Genomic DNA, 15,807 nt, shown 5'->3' with positions numbered 1-15,807 from the left:
CTGAATGCCGTAGGAAAATGAACTTCAGCAATACCCATCACAGACACCGTGTATTGTAAATCGTCTTTGTATAAACTTTAAATATCTATCGGATTCCAGGCATCTTAGGTCTCCGTAATACCTGCCTCCAGATGATCTGTCGCACTGCACCGGATACAGTACTGAACAAGCAGCACAGTTTATTTGTATTTATTAGCAAAATGTGTAGGTTCAAAAGTTTCTTGTAATAAGTACCAAATAAATGCTTAATGGCGACACTATGCAATATATTTAATGGATTAATTGTGAATATTTAAATGATTGTGGATCACGGCACGTTGCAAACCACAAGCCAACAGTTAAGTCTCTCTTGCCAGCAGACGATGTTAATGCCAAAAAAGCATTAAGCTCTGCAATATCACAATATAGATATCAATTAATCATGTTCAAACAATAATCATCCGTTCAAAAGCTGAATCGAAACTCCAATCTGTGTGACGTGTGAATTTGCGACTATCAACACATAGATTATAATTGAGGAAAATTTCTAACAATACAAGGCCAGTCGTGGATCTGAGATAGAACGACGTTAGTCGTGAGGCTTGACAGATGTGTTCGCATCAAGTGATGGAACTTGGCTGCTGTTACCAGCACTACATCTCGTGACATTTTTAATGTAAATGGCAAGAATTATTCGACTGACATAAAAAATATCCTTAATGTCTTCCAGAGGGCCTAGCAAATTTTTGTTGAAACAATAAACCATAAGAATATTCGCGTGTAGCGCGAACGATAACCCGTGAAGGGTTCAAGTTAAACAGCAGAATATTCCATTTAAAGAGCAATAAATGTAAGCATGGAGAGAAGGAAATTATTCAAAGAGCTCAGGAGAGAAGGCCCGTGCGAAGGCCATCAATGGAGCCCCGGTTGGAAGGCCAGGGAAAGGCCCCGAAGAGGCGGCGATGTCGACGTGGCTGTACTTGAGAGGAGTGGCGGAGTCGCGGCCATGCTGTGAACACCCGCAATATTTCCTCATGAATAAAAGCCTAGCAAGATTTGATACCAACGATGTTTATTTACGAATAAAATTGATGAATTATAGAATACCATTCAATAAGTTTTATAGCAAGATTTAAGCCCAACGATGTTTATTTACGAATAAAACTGAATTATAGAATACTATTCAGCAAGTTTTATTCTCCTACGCATGCCACTCCCCAATCACCGCCCCACCTTGTCCAGCCCCGACGCGAGGATGAGGAAGGCAGCGGGGCTCTGGTGCCCCCGGGGGGTGCGTGAGGACGGCTGGTTGTTGCACTGCAGCACGTCTTCGTACTCGCTCTTGCCGGCGTGGAAACTGAAGTCCTCCCGCCTGATGGTCGAGACCTGCAAGTAGTGGCCAATTAGTGGCAGCCAATAAACTGAAGTCCTCCCGCCTGATGGTCGAGACCTGCAAGTAGTGGCCAATTAGTCGCAGCCAATAAACTGAAGTCCTCCCGCCTGATGGTCGAGACCTGCGGGTAGTGGCCAGTTAGTGGCAGCCAATAAACTGCAGTCCTCCCGCCTGATGGTCGAGACCTGCAAGTAGTGGCCAATTAGTGGCAGCCAATAAACTGCAGTCCTCCCGCCTGATGGTCGAGACCTGCGGGTAGTGGCCAGTTAGTGGCAGCCAATAAACTGCAGTCCTCCCGTCTCTTTACACATGCAAGAAGCGATAACATTACCTGTTTGAAGATACAAATAATTGGTTCCCTTTCGCAATACTACGTTCTAATATTGTCAAGTCTAACGACACTTTCCTTTTCATTTCTGTGAACCTGATTAGAAACCTGAAAGTTATGATGATGAAGTAATGATGTTCACCATCACTCTCATGCGCAATATCTGGAGAGAGCGCGGTGGGAGCTATATTGGGAGCTCTAGCTCGTCCTAGAGGCCATCATTGCAGAGTCGTATTATTAAAAGTAGCGGTGTGTCCGTAGCTCCGCCAGCCAATAACTTTTCAAACTAAACACAACAATCACTGACAAATAACCGATCGCTACGTGTATCTTGGGTCGCTACGTGTACTTGGGCTGCTACGTGTACTTACTTGGGTAGCTACGTGTCTCTTGGGCCGGTACGTGTACTGTGGGCCGCTACGTGTACTGTGGGCTGCTACGTGTACTTGGGATGCTACGTGTACTTGGGATGCTACGTGTACTTACTTGGGCAGCTACGTTTACTGTAGGCTGCTACGTGTACTGTAGGCCGCTACGTGTACTTGGGCTGCTACGTGTACTTACTTGGGCAGCTACGTTTACTGTGGGTCGTTACGTGTACGGAGGCCTCTACGTGACTTAAGGCGCTACATGTACATTGGACCGCTACGTGCACATAAGCGAGTTTTGCTAGTAAGGCCGACTTCCATAAGGCCAACGTTTATCCAAGAAATACGTCTATCAGCCAAAAATAAAATAGAAAAATTCCAGACGTCCGTTCGCAACAATACATCACCTCGACGGGCTCAGCGATGGCATCGCCCGCCTCTTGAACGGTCCTCGCGACGTCGGCCTCCCTGGCGGGCCCGTTATCCATGATGGCGGTGTAGCCGTCGCCCACCGCCAAGCAGCAGTGGCCCGTTAACGTCGCCCACGTGAACAAGTGAGGATCAGGCTGCGAGAGAAAAACCCTTTATATTTTACAAAATACAGTAAAATTTTACAAAATTATGATGATTAACAATCTATTGTGCGAAGGACTGAATTAAATTAAAAAGAATATTCAAGATTCTCTGCAAATATCGTATACTTCACAGAAACAGCAGTACAATTTTAAGAAAATATGCTGATAAACAAGCTATTGTGATATAAGCTTCCTCAACTTACAAATAATATTCTGAACTCAACTGCAAATAATATTTCCTATACGCAAAACCAAGAAACCTTCCCTCGACATTCTAAAGATGATGAATCTATAGAGTTTAATTGAGCGAGAATTGCAGGTTTTTAATTAAAAGAGAAGAAAATGTAGTTTCTTGAGGCGATGGAACGGATTCCGTAAAGGAATATGAATGTAATAATAAAAGTGACTCGGGTCACAGCAATTAAGGATTCTCATGTATAAAGGGAACATTCCTTGATGAATTTTTCCTCAACATGAACTTATTTCAAACAAAAAAACTAAACCTATTTTATAGAAGGAAAAACCTGTAAAAGCAATTCCCACTCACCATCATCTGCCCCTCTCTCCCCACTCACCATCATCTGCCCCTCTCTCCCCACTCACCTGCCCCAGGGCCCTCTCCTTCATGCGGGCCAGCACATCACCCATGGCCATGCGCCCCTCAGCGTCCGTGTTGCCAATGCGCACGCGCACGCCCGCTCTGCTCGTGATGATCTCGTCCGCCACGTAGCAGTCGCGCCCCACGCTGTTGCGCACCACGCACAACGCTCCTTCCACCTGACGCAGACGCAACGCATTCATTAATGATCGCGCCCCACGCTGTTGCGCACCACGCACAACGCTCCTTCCACCTGACGCAGACGCAACGCATTCATTAATGATTCCGCGGTGGCGCTCCACGCCTGGTGAGGAGGAGAGGGAATGAGGGGGACTTAGAGAGGGGAGAGTGACATTTATAGGGATATACAAGAACTTGGTCACAGCTGATGATGTGGGGATGGCTAAAGAAAGGAGAGGTAGTAAAGTGGGGGGAAGAGTAAGAGGAAATTTGTGAAAATGCGGTGACTCCTGGGGACTGCTGACAAGTCTCACCCTTGGCACACCTGTTGACAGCAGAGAACAGAGGGGACTGCTGACAAGTCTCACCCTTGGCACATCTGTTGACAGCAGAGAACAGAGGGTAGTGCTGACACAGCTCCTCATCATCGCTGACGACCTCCACGCTGACGCAGGAGCTCTGGCCGAACACTTGCCTCACGTATTCCTCCACACGGGGAGGGGCCATGCGCTCGGGGTCGCTGCCCCCGATGTCTTTTGCCACGCTCCTGAAGAATTTAATTAAATATTAAATAAATGAAGAACTCTATAATAAACGTTCAACTTTTAACCTTTCATCAAACGCGCATTATCCTTAAACATAAATGTACGCATATCCTAAAAAAATAAGTCATCAACAAATCAATAGAATTCTTTAGAATTACCTTTAATGTTATATGTCTCATCCTGAGTGGCCTACGACCAGAAATATTCATCGAAGCGCACTGTTAAAATATATGTGAGCGTGAAGCGCAGGTCATAATACAATGAATGGCTCCAACTTATCCTCGTTCAAAGAGGTTGCTGCCTTGCTCGCTGCAGTGAACGCAGTTTGTGCCACCATAATTAGGTTAAAGCGATGCAAACGTATGCGGTGGTCCCGAAAATGGTTTAAAAAAATACCACAATGAGGGTTGATAGTTCGCATCCCTACCACTACCAGCACCAGACAGCATTGACAACTTCATTTTGGCACATTCTTTTCGATAAAGAGTTTATTTTCTTCGCTACTAAGTCTCTGTTTGCTGTATGATCAACTTCTTTGCACTTAGCGATCAATGCCGCACAGGCCAGTGCTCTATTGTTCGTGTCACTGTTGCTTTTTGACCGAGTTTACATAAACAGGGGAAACTACGATATAACTCCATAAACTCACCAAAATAAATCGTGAAATCAGTATCGGATATCCTGGGATATGAAAGACTAGAGCTAGCGAGGAACAAAGTCACAGCTCGCATCATCAATATAGACTGAGATAGAGTAGAAGTTTGACCAATTAGTCGGTTGCCCGTCCACACGCTCAAACTTATCGTCAGTCTTGCATGAACCCAAAGGTCTCGCCCGTCCGTCTTTTCCAGGTCTGTCAAACCTCAAACTCCGCCCACCCGTCATGCAAGACGTCAAACTTTGAGCGTCCACACGCTCCGTCTTGTCGGTCAAACCTGGCATGACATGCATGACTGACGATAAGTTTGAGCGTGTGGACGGGGGCTTAATTCAAGTCACTGAAGTCAGGTAATAAGTAGAGTGTCCTAAGTCAAGTCACAAGTCAAGTCACAAGTCAAGCCACAAGTCAAGTCACAAGTCAAGTCACAAGTCAAGTCACAAGTCAAGTCACAAGTCAAGTCACAAGTCAAGTCACAAGTCAAGTCACAAGTCAAGTCACTAAAGTCAACTCACTGAAGTAAAGTCACTGAAGTAAAGTCACTGAAGTCAAGTCACTGAAGTCAAGTCACAAGTCAAGTCACACTCAAGTCACAAATCAAGTCCCAGCCACGCCTAATGCACCACACATCACCCTCACTTGGCAGCGTCGAGCTGCTGCGCGAGCTTCAGGACGGCGGGGGCGACGAGCACGGCGAGCTGTGCGAGTTTGACGCGCTTGTCGGGCCGCGCCTCGCGCACCTCCAGGGGCACGTACGCCGCGTCCAGCGCCCCCACCACCGCCAGCAGGGCGGCGGACCGCCATGAGGGCGGACCCACCACCACCAGCAGGGGGCGTGAGCAACCGCATCCTAAGGCTCTGTTTATAATATTTTTCTTAGTTTGTTATACACGAAAAGTTTAAATTTAATTTTGATAAATCCTAGGGCTCTGTTTACAATTTACAATATTTTGGCTCATTTCATTATACACGAAATGTCTAAATTTAATGTTGATATAAAATTCTGTTTACAATATTTTTTCTCAGTTCATTATACACGAAATGTCTAAATTTAATGTTGATATAAATTCCGTTTACAATATTTTTTCTCAGTTCATTATACGTACACGAAAAGTCATAATGTAATATGTTGATAGAAAATTGTGCAGCAGATTACGAACAGGTATTTATAAAGTTTGGCGGTGGTCGCCTAGCTTTTTATGTTATTTTCCAAGCAGCAAAGAGATGTTGTTTCATGGGTTTAATGGTGCTTCTATTATAATAGTTATGTAGGATAAAATATACTGAAGAATTATATTGAAGAGATCAAAATGAGAGGCGACCTCTTGATGCCGGCGTCCGCGGCCTCGGTCCAGCGCCGGGCATCATCGTAGTCGCGGTCCAGCGGACCGGTGGGTGCGTAGACCACACGCGCCCCCGCCACACCCGCCACCCGCACCACGCACCCCGCCTTGCCGGCTGATGCATCTGTACAGCACAAAACATTTCACCACACCCGCCACTCGCCACACCCGCTCCCGCCACACTTGCCATCCGCCACACCCGCTCCCGCCACACCCGCCACCCGCACCACGCAACCCGCCTTACCGGCTGATGCGTCTGTACAGCACAAAACTATTGCACCACACCCGCCCCCGCCACACCCGCCACCCGCACCACGCACCCCGCCACCCGCCACATCCGCCACACAGTCCAAAAAGTTAAAATTTCGGCACGTCGTGATGCTCTGCTGTTACACTCATAGAAATGAGTGAGATTTTGTCAAAGTTGCGATGCAAGGCAAAAGGATTTATTAATGCTGCGTCCGCTCTCTATCTGGCTGTTGGTAAGAAATTATGTCTCAGTTTTTACACAACAACCCATTCATTTTCCTGTATGTACTACGAAGGTGAGAACGCTCAGGCAGAAGCACCGGAACAAATGATGTCATCGCAAGTAGAATAATTAACCAAAAAGTATGTAAAAACAAGAGTTGAGGAAATATTTAAAGAAATGCAGAGATATTAATCAGCTTCATCTGATGATATTTCAGTGGAAAATAAGAAATTAACGCAAATGGAACTGACCTAGGGCGATTTGGTCGTTGATGGCAGTTTTTATAGGAGCAGAAGCTGCTACGTAATTGATGGAGGAGAGCAGGTCTAGTGATGACGTCACGAGCACCACACAGTCCGAGCCTTCACCACTCAGACTAGTGGCCTGCACCACACTAACTGCACTAGTCATCTCTAGTAAATATAGTACTAACTATTCTTACGGTTCTGTAGGACCTATATTCGAAAATAGGGTTAGTGAACCACGTAAGGTTAGGAGACGGTAATTTCAATTCCGTCTCCTCAATAAAAATAACTCTCAAATCAAAACATGAAAAAACTTCGTAATAATCCATATTTGAACCCACTTTTATACCTACCAATTTAACCATAAGTTAAGCTACATAGTAAACCAGCCGTATTTATGATTTAGGACGTTCGTAAATCTAAACATGAAACCATTCGTACATCGACCAGTTCGTAAATCTCTAATAGGTCGCTTGTTTATCAAGACACATGCCCTTATAATGGGGAAAACAGTTGCCGTACGTATCTCTCAGGATACAGGGAAGGCATGAACACGTTGATCTGACATCAATATTACTTCGTAAATTATAAAGCGCAAAAGAATATGCGCCAATAATAAACGTGTGGGATAACCAAAATTTAGTAGAATTGGGCAGAATTTGTTGATTTCCTAAATCCGAACTTCCCAAACCAACTTACCCGTCGGTATCTTCGAACTTCGTAGCGTACTAAATGTCTTATTGCTATAATTTTAAATTGCACAAATAAAAGAGGAGCAGCAAAAGAGTTGTTTTTTTGGAATTAGTATATTTTGTCTTCAACAAAACATGCAATAAATGAACTAACTGTGCAAAGTAGAGATGTCCCTGCAACCCGCTCGTGTAGCAGCGCCAGTAACTCGAGCTCGGGGCGGACGCTGCGGTCAGCGTCATATACCTAGATAACATGACGCAATAACATTCCCTGACGCAATAACATTCCCTGACGCAATAACATTCCCTGACGCAATAACATTCCCTGACGCAATAACATTCCCTGAGGCAATAATTTCCAGAAAGCAATATCCTGATCGTATAAGGAAAACCAAAGCGTTAGAAAACAATACCTACTCATTTTTCGTTCCCACCCATTTCTGTCGTAACAATAACCATTTTTTACTTAAAAAGAATGAAAAATTATCTCGTTTTAACTCCATTTAGCTTATTGTTCAGAATCTGAACGAAAACTTTGAAAGAAAAACATGGACCTGATGTGCAAAGAACCTGACGAGTGTACTAACAGGAGCGACGTGTGTCCCACCAGGCAAATGACGTTAAATAAACGTTAATTCAACATAATAACGTTTAATTCGACGTGGATTTAATATCAGATGTCTAGTGGGGCGGCCATGTTATCGTTATCGTGTGCTGAGCGGTCCACGATAATGGCTCCTGAAATGTTCACAAATCTATAGAAAAAAAACTGTTGCTCAAGATACGATACGAGCAGCGTGAGTGATATAAATATATATGAAGAGATAAATGAGAGCATAGGAATACTTTCATGCGATTTTTAAATTTTTTCAAATGAAATTTTGTTGGAAATCGATATACAACGGTACGCGAATGTTGACTTGGTACGGTACGCGAATGTTGACTTGGTACGGTACGCGAATGTTGACTTGGTACGGTACGCGAATGTTGACTTGGTACGGTACGCGAATGTTGACTTGGTACGGTACGCGAATGTTCCGCACAATAGAATTATGTTGGTAACTCTGCTTTCTATAGTAAATTGATGATAAACCTTCAAAAAAGTGTTGTCAATAAACCTAGCTAAACATTTCAAAATAATAATTAAACGAATTCCAGAACGTAAATCCAATTCCTAATTCAAGAAAATGGGCAAAATGTTGATATAATTAATATACGTGATTAAAATAATGAGAAAACTAAATCCAGTTGAAAGACAAAATAAAGAGTGAGAGTTTAACACAAAACGAAACAAGATGCTTATTAAATAAATATTGCCCAGAGATACTTAAAAGAGTAGAAGATCACTCAACCACAAGACACTTCTGATATCGAATAAACTAAGCGATATGATAAGGCACAAGTCTGTGCAGTCTTGAGTGCGCTGGACCTCAAGAGCGAGCACTTGATATGTCCACGTAGTTTGACCAGAAGTCCCAAGCAGTGGTACTGGTACCATTACCCTAAAGATGCGTTAGAGCTTTACAGGAGGTACCCGACCATTTCAATGTCGTGAATAATAATTACCAAGTGATATCGTTTCAAAAAAATTTCACTGCCCAAGATGCTATTAACTGTCGATGAATGCGACTATTGAGACACGCTAGGCACTAAGCACGCCACTCCCTTGCATATTCAGCGGCCCACCGTCGACTTAACACTCGCTTAATGAAAAATTTATCAGCAAAATATTTAAGGCCACTAATACTGAATATGAGTGGTTAAAATTTAGTATTAGTTGGCGGTGCGCAGCGACTGTACGTGATCTCGAAGAGGTACCTACTCACTCCGGCTGCCCGGCATAGGAACAACAGCCCGATTACTCAGTCCTTATCACGAGTAAGATTACGCGTATCAACTCTCAGGCAGTCACACAAACACAGCAATTAAATAGAGGAGAACTCGTCAAGTAGATTACTGCAGACAAAAACTCATGTCCCTTGTCGGACATTTTAAAATAATATTCAGTTAAGTAAAAGCCGGCAGGATATTACCCAGACAACCGTTGGGTCTCGGCACAAAACGAACACAAAATTATTTACTAAACACTGATTGATTTAGAGCTACTCAACCTTATTTCCCAAATATCCGAATTGGAAATCGTAGTTTTTTGCGTTTGCGTAAATGTGCCTATAGGTGTTATAAGCGGGGCTGGTATAATCTGCGATTATTCGCACTCAAAATATTATGATGATTTCTTCTTCTTTATGCGAGTAGCTGACTGGCAACTATGCCAGCAACTGCTTCATCAAACTTGTCATTACCGTTGCGGTCCACAATACACCACGCACCGACCTCCTTCGACGGCTTCCAACGACGCACTGCCGTCTGCCGGCAGTCCGGCACTGGCAATCACGTTCACGACTTCACGTCTCGGACAAATTTACGGCCGGACACGCGGCCAATCTCCAAATTCAGTGACCAAAGAATAGCTCCCAAACTAATGAACGAAGTTCGATGAAACTTGGTACACGTATTCAACAGGACCCAACGGTGATGTTCAGCTCGTGATCTTTTTCCATTTCACCTCTATTCGTGAATTATACGGCAATTCGTGGCGAAATTTGCAGTGACCAAGAAATTTATTTTAAACTACTGAATAGATAAGAGCGAAGCTCTGAATATATGAGCGAAACAAACCTAACCTCCCAACGGTGATATTTAGCTCGTTACAATTTTTTTCGATTTTGCCTTCGTTCCCGAGTTATACGGACATACGGAGAAACGAAAGGAATTTCTGAGGCCGATTTCAAATTTGCATTGACAAAGAGCCGTATACGTATAGCCGTATAACTCGCAAAAAAGAAAAAGTCGAAAAATTTAACAAGAGTCAAACATCACCGTCGGGAGGTTAGGTTTGCATATGCAAAGTTTCGTTCGAATCTGTTCAGTAGTTTAGGAGAAATTTCTTGTCACTGCAAATTTCGGCCCGAATTGTTTTATAACTCATGAATGAAGGTTAAATAGAAAACTGGAAAACGAAAGGAAAATCGAAAAATTTGTCACGAGCTAAACATCGCCGTTGGGAGGTTAGGTTCGAATATTCAAAGTTTCGTTCAAATCAGCTGTTCAGTAGTTTAGAAGAAATTTCTTGGTCACTGCAAATTTCGGCACGAAATGTTCTATAACTCACGAATTAAGGTGAAATGGAATTTTTTCACTAACTAAACATCACCGTTAGGTCATAATAAATACGTGTAGGTATACCAAGCTTCATCAAGCTGCGTTCATTAGTTGGGGAGATATTCCTTGGTCAATTAAAATTAAATTTTGATATTGGTCGTGACGTAGTTGAACTAGTATTTGGAGTTTGGTCGTGACATGGTTGGTACGTGACATGGATTGGTAAATTTGGATATTGGTCGTGACATGGTTGAACTGGTACCGTATATAGTTCAACCATGGGTCGTGAGACGGGCACGAATCTGGCCGTAAATTTGTCCGACACCTCTGACAAGTCTGGCACCGGGCACCGGCAGTCTGCCACGGTACCTGCGGACAGTTAACCAAATACTCTACTATTCAGTTTACCAAATACTCGGCCAGAAAGACATTGGAGCCCGAAGACTCGCGGCTAATACTAGCTCAATGTTTACTCTATCTCAGTCTTATTTACGTTGAGAGCTGGGACATTGTTCCTCGCTAGCTCTAGTTTTCACATCTCAAGATATCCGACACTGGTACCGCGATTTATTTTGGTGAGTTTATCGAATTATATCGTAGTTTCCCTTGTTTCTGGTGAATTCGATCAAAAAGCCACAGTGGCAAGAACAAGAGAGCACTGGCCTATGCGGCAATGACATTGATTGCTAAGTACAAAGTTGATCCTACAGCAAACAAAGACTTTGTAACGAAAAAAATAAACTCTTTATCGGAAAGAATGTGCCAAAATGAAGTCGTCACTCGTCAATGCTGTCTGGTGCTGGTAGGGATGCCGGCTATCAACCCTCATTGTCGTATTTTTTAAAACCATTTTCGGAACCACAACGTACGTTTACATCGCTCTAACCTAATTTTGGTGGCAGAATTGAGAAATGGAACTAGTGCTGCTCGCTGCAGCGAGCAGCACTAGTTCCTCCATTGCCGAGAGCGCAATAGACTGAAGGAAAGTTTCGAACAGTGTAGACGCTAGTCAAGTTTTCCGTCTTGTCGGTCAAACTTCGCCATGACATGCAAGACTGACGATACGTTTGAGCGTGAGGACGGGGCTAAAGTCATGTCTCGGCGACGGCTTGGTTCACGTGAGTCAGCGGTCAGCCTCTATCTGGCTAAGATGACGCAATAATTGTCACGGCTTAAGAAGATAGCGACGATTTATTCAGTTCTCGCAACAATCAATGTCAGGGCACGGGAAGCGAATGCAGTACATATAAATAAATATTATTATCCGGTCATATTGTACGTCGTTGAATCAACACGAAATAAGTCAATGACATGCAAGCTCACGCGACACTATGGCTTAACTTTCCTTCCACAAACAAGTCACGAAACACTGCTTTGGATTGAAGACGTGTATGCCGAGTCGGAAAAAAAATGTTTACAAAATACTTCACGAATTCAGTTCCGTGATCTCCTACATGGTGCATAAAAAGCACGAACGTCATCATTTCCAAATCCAAGTTCACCAAACACGCTATCCAAAAAATTTATGACATTGTTTTACTAAGAAAAATAAATTTAAAATCTTTCTTACACCATTCGGAGACCTTCCGCAAAAGTAGGTAAATGAAATGAACGGAAAAAAAAGTGAAATCACATCACCGGTTCAACCTCACTAGTCCGATCAACACGTTGCCGTGAATGCAACGTGTCCGTGCTCAACCACACCCCAAAGAAGCCACATAAACACTGGACGCGTGCACCGTCAGTCCGTCACGAGTCACGACCGTGGACGGTCTGGAGTCTGGAACAACATACAGCGTTGCCAGATGCAAGATAAAAAGGCCATATCCGCTCATAAAAAGACGGAAACAATTTAATTTGTATTATTGAAATTGCAGCAATTCATTATTTAGCATTTGTTATTATTTAACAATTGCACCAAGTTTAAGGCCATACTACATTTTAACCGCCTAACTCTGTCGGAGGAAGGCTCAAATCGGCGAATTTCGCGGGAAAAGACCAAACGCGCAGCCCTGCCGACGGACCGAATCGTCGAAGGCAAGCGGTTAGTGCCTCTCTCTCTCTCTCTCTGTTCTTCATTGCCAATTGCCCCATAGGATCGAACACGTTACTTATGCACGTTTTCTAACCATACTCAGTTCAAGCGGCGCTAGGAACAGTTGCATTTTTTGATAAATTATAAATCGCTCTGTTTCCTTTACATGATAAGATTTACGTATCATATTCACTAAATTTTGAGAAATGCACCAGGATATGAACATGGAATAAAATTCTTTCGTAAAATTATAACTAATCACGGAAACTTATTTTTCTTGCTAAATGAGTTTACTTATATCTCGTTTAGCCAAACCGGGCAAAGCCAGGTCTGGCTAATATAAAAATAATATAAAAAAAAATAATCCTACTTGTAGACGCAACGGAGCGTACGAGTGATCCTACTTGTAGACGCAACGGAGCGTACGAGTGATCCTACTTGTAGACGCAACGGAGCGTACGAGCTGTCTCTTATACACATCTAGATGTGTATAAGAGACAGGCGTACGAGTGATCCTACTTGTAGGCGCAACGAAGCGTACGAGTGATCCTACTTGTAGACGCAACGGAGCGTATGGGTGATTCAAATTTTACTCATACTACTACTAGCAGTAGTAGCATTTTACTCATACTCATACTAGCATTATATTCAGATCAATCAATATATGTAGGCTTTAGTACACATTCTGTACACATTCGAACATTCGTGTGGGAATTATTAGTACATATGGAAGTATCAGTACATTCATATTGAAATTATGGGGGGACGTGGCCACATTGCGGCTTGAAACTTCCTCGCTTTTCTAGTTAAAAAGCAAGAATTATTACGTAGGCTATCTACGAATTGTGTGACGTAATCGCCTAAAGTATATGCAACTTAAAAAGGAAGTTAGCAGCTGAACTATGGTTCATTTACTTAAAGACCCAACATGGAAAATATATTAGACATAAAGGCTGGTCTGCTGTCACCAGCACACGGCACAGCTAGTTTATGGAGCTAGTCATTTCTATTCACTGAAGCTTTAATGAACGTTGCAAATTTCATTTACTCTGTTCAAATGTTGATATACTAAAAGTGAATGTTGATTTTTGTATACATGAAATCATTCAAAAGCTGTTTTCTTTATTATTTAAATTCATCTAACTCAGTATTAACTCGTGAAACATTACTAAAACAACACTACAACAACAACACGTAACATTACTAAAAACAACACTAAAATTCCACGTGAATAACGGTAACATAACGAGCAAAGCAAACTACAAATGCTGTTGCTGTACACCAGTGGTACGAACATAAGACGAATGTGCGTGAAACGTACACACAGAGATCAAAGGCGAAGGCCTCGCATCTAAGCATGCTGCACTAGCAACTGCAGCATGCTTAGCAAAATCGATACTGCACTAGTAATTAACTAGCAGGCCCGAGAGAAACTCAGTGACCGCAGATCGCGTCGATCATGACGAGCATTTGCTTACTAGCACCAAGGTAATAATACTGTTCTCAGAGAACGTAGTCACGATATTGTATTTAATGTGATAGAATTATTACTTAAATAAAGAATTCCATTGATACAAACATATTAATGTGTACTGTGATTATTTTTCTTAAAGAGAGTAAAATGTGCAATAAAGTCTCTAAACCTTAATAACGGACAGTTAGTTAGTTAATTTTAAATAACGGACAGGGTTACCACGCTGAACGCTACTATTACGTTACCAAAAATGGCACGAAATCAATCATAGTATTGGATGTAACAAAGTGTAACGATGTTTCATGATGAAAGACTGTAAAATGGTAATTCTTTTAGAATATAACAAGATGTGATAAAACAATAGCTAGACAAGTGCACGCAAGTACGCATGCAGAAAACGAGATGTGAGAAAGACTGTTATTGAGATGAATTATCATCTTGATATTTTCACGTTGCTCAAAAATTACAACATATAGAGCATAAAATAAATGTTGTATAACTTAAATAGTCAAATTTGGGCATTTCATGATCAATTTAAAATTGACAATGCTATATAATAAATGTCGCAATACGATTATGCACACTATTATTATATGGTAAATAGAATTTCGTGTATGGATGTGGGATTGACGAAATGTTGAATGAAAAATCGACGTTATAGCATACGTGCTTACGAGAGTCGAGTAAATTCAATTAAAAGTTAATTAAGCTCCATGCATAGCCTGATGAAGAGCCTGAGCATGGCCATGAGAAAGTGACTCAGAGTCCAACTCAGGATGCAAGTCACGGGTGACAAGTTCTCGTTTCCTAATGATGAATCGCGATAATCGATAACTTCGATGCAATAAATAAGTTTGAATCAATGAAATAAGTTCGATTCTTTATAAAATGAAACTAATCTATGCTTAACGAAACATCATATAAACCATGGCTTGTTAATATTTGTTGTTAATAACAAGATAACGATATGATAAAAATATGTGATGAATAATTCTATGGGCAATTATAATCATCAGAGTATCGATTCAACAAGTTGGAATTCCAACTTTTCTCGTCAAATAGAAAGCAAATAAATTGAGCAAAAAATTTCTGCACGATTGTAAATTTGCATGATTATTTTCTAGAAATCTTTTAGGCATATTTTGTTTGCTGACGCAAAAATATATAAGTTATAAGAACTTTACCATAATTAGTTCATAATATTGCGACAAATATTTGTACTGATTTCGTGTTGCGCTTAAATGGGCTTTCAACTTTCAGTTAGCATATATCACAGAATTGAATTAAAAACAATCTGGTTCAGTAGCCTGTACGAACCAGAATGTTTTATAGTATTGTCAAAATATGGTAAACATGAGATATTTGCGATAACCATTTTCTGGTTAAACAGAAATGTTAAACATAATAACGGAAGAATCAGACATTGTAAACGGTACAATTCTCAAGTGTTAACCGAGACGATCTTTCAACCTTCGTTAGACCATAACATCACAAGGATTTTTGAACTCAATTTGTCTTTGATGGTAAACATAGGCGATGTGTTTGGAAAATTCTTTTTTCTTCTCATGGTCAACGAGAATGACTTGTTTACGAAAGCAAGCTTCCGCAGTCACATTTCAGCAATCAAATCGGATTAAATCCTTCTTCTTGTTGATGAGAAACGGTCGTGTCAGCAAATTCAATCCTAAACATTAATCATAGCATTTCCTGTTAATATCTTCAAAATATTTTGCCTACACCAGGTTTCTTGGCAGACTCAA

The 15,807-nt window shown here is 41.8% G+C and overlaps 1 protein-coding gene across 1 annotated transcript; it reads right to left on the bottom strand.

Annotated features, from left to right (window-relative positions):
• Window positions 1-31: 31 nt before the first annotated feature.
• On the bottom strand, window positions 32-9,712 carry LOC108672203 (putative aminopeptidase W07G4.4). The gene is made up of 9 exons (XM_018159835.2): window positions 9,680-9,712; window positions 6,691-6,894; window positions 5,947-6,091; window positions 5,264-5,482; window positions 3,790-3,968; window positions 3,247-3,545; window positions 2,476-2,634; window positions 1,213-1,365; window positions 32-988 (listed from the first exon to the last, which is right to left on the bottom strand). Exons 2-9 carry the CDS (start codon window positions 6,848-6,850, stop codon window positions 851-853), a joined length of 1,452 nt encoding a protein of 483 aa, XP_018015324.1. The 5' UTR covers window positions 6,851-6,894; window positions 9,680-9,712; the 3' UTR covers window positions 32-850.
• Window positions 9,713-15,807: the final 6,095 nt, after the last annotated feature.

The sequence above is a fragment of the Hyalella azteca genome, unplaced genomic scaffold, assembly GCF_000764305.2.
Source record: "Hyalella azteca isolate HAZT.00-mixed unplaced genomic scaffold, Hazt_2.0.2 contig12211, whole genome shotgun sequence".
In the NCBI taxonomy this organism is placed as follows: Eukaryota; Metazoa; Arthropoda; class Malacostraca; order Amphipoda; family Hyalellidae; genus Hyalella; species Hyalella azteca.
Note: the sequence above shows the minus strand (reverse complement) of the source record. Positions and strands in the feature narration are given on the sequence as shown.

What these genes read in the sequence shown, in the direction of transcription:
- LOC108672203 (XM_018159835.2), bottom strand. Translation starts at nt 6,850, where the DNA reads ATGACTAGTGCAGTTAGTGTGGTGCAGGCCACTAGTCTGAGTGGTGAA. An exon ending in CAGCAGCTCGACGCTGCCAA is followed by an intron (nt 3,969 to 5,263) that starts GTGAGGGTGATG and finishes TAAATTCTTCAG; the next exon opens with GAGCGTGGCAAAAGACATCG. An exon ending in CCATCGCTGAGCCCGTCGAG is followed by an intron (nt 1,366 to 2,475) that starts GTGATGTATTGT and finishes CACTACTTGCAG; the next exon opens with GTCTCGACCATCAGGCGGGA.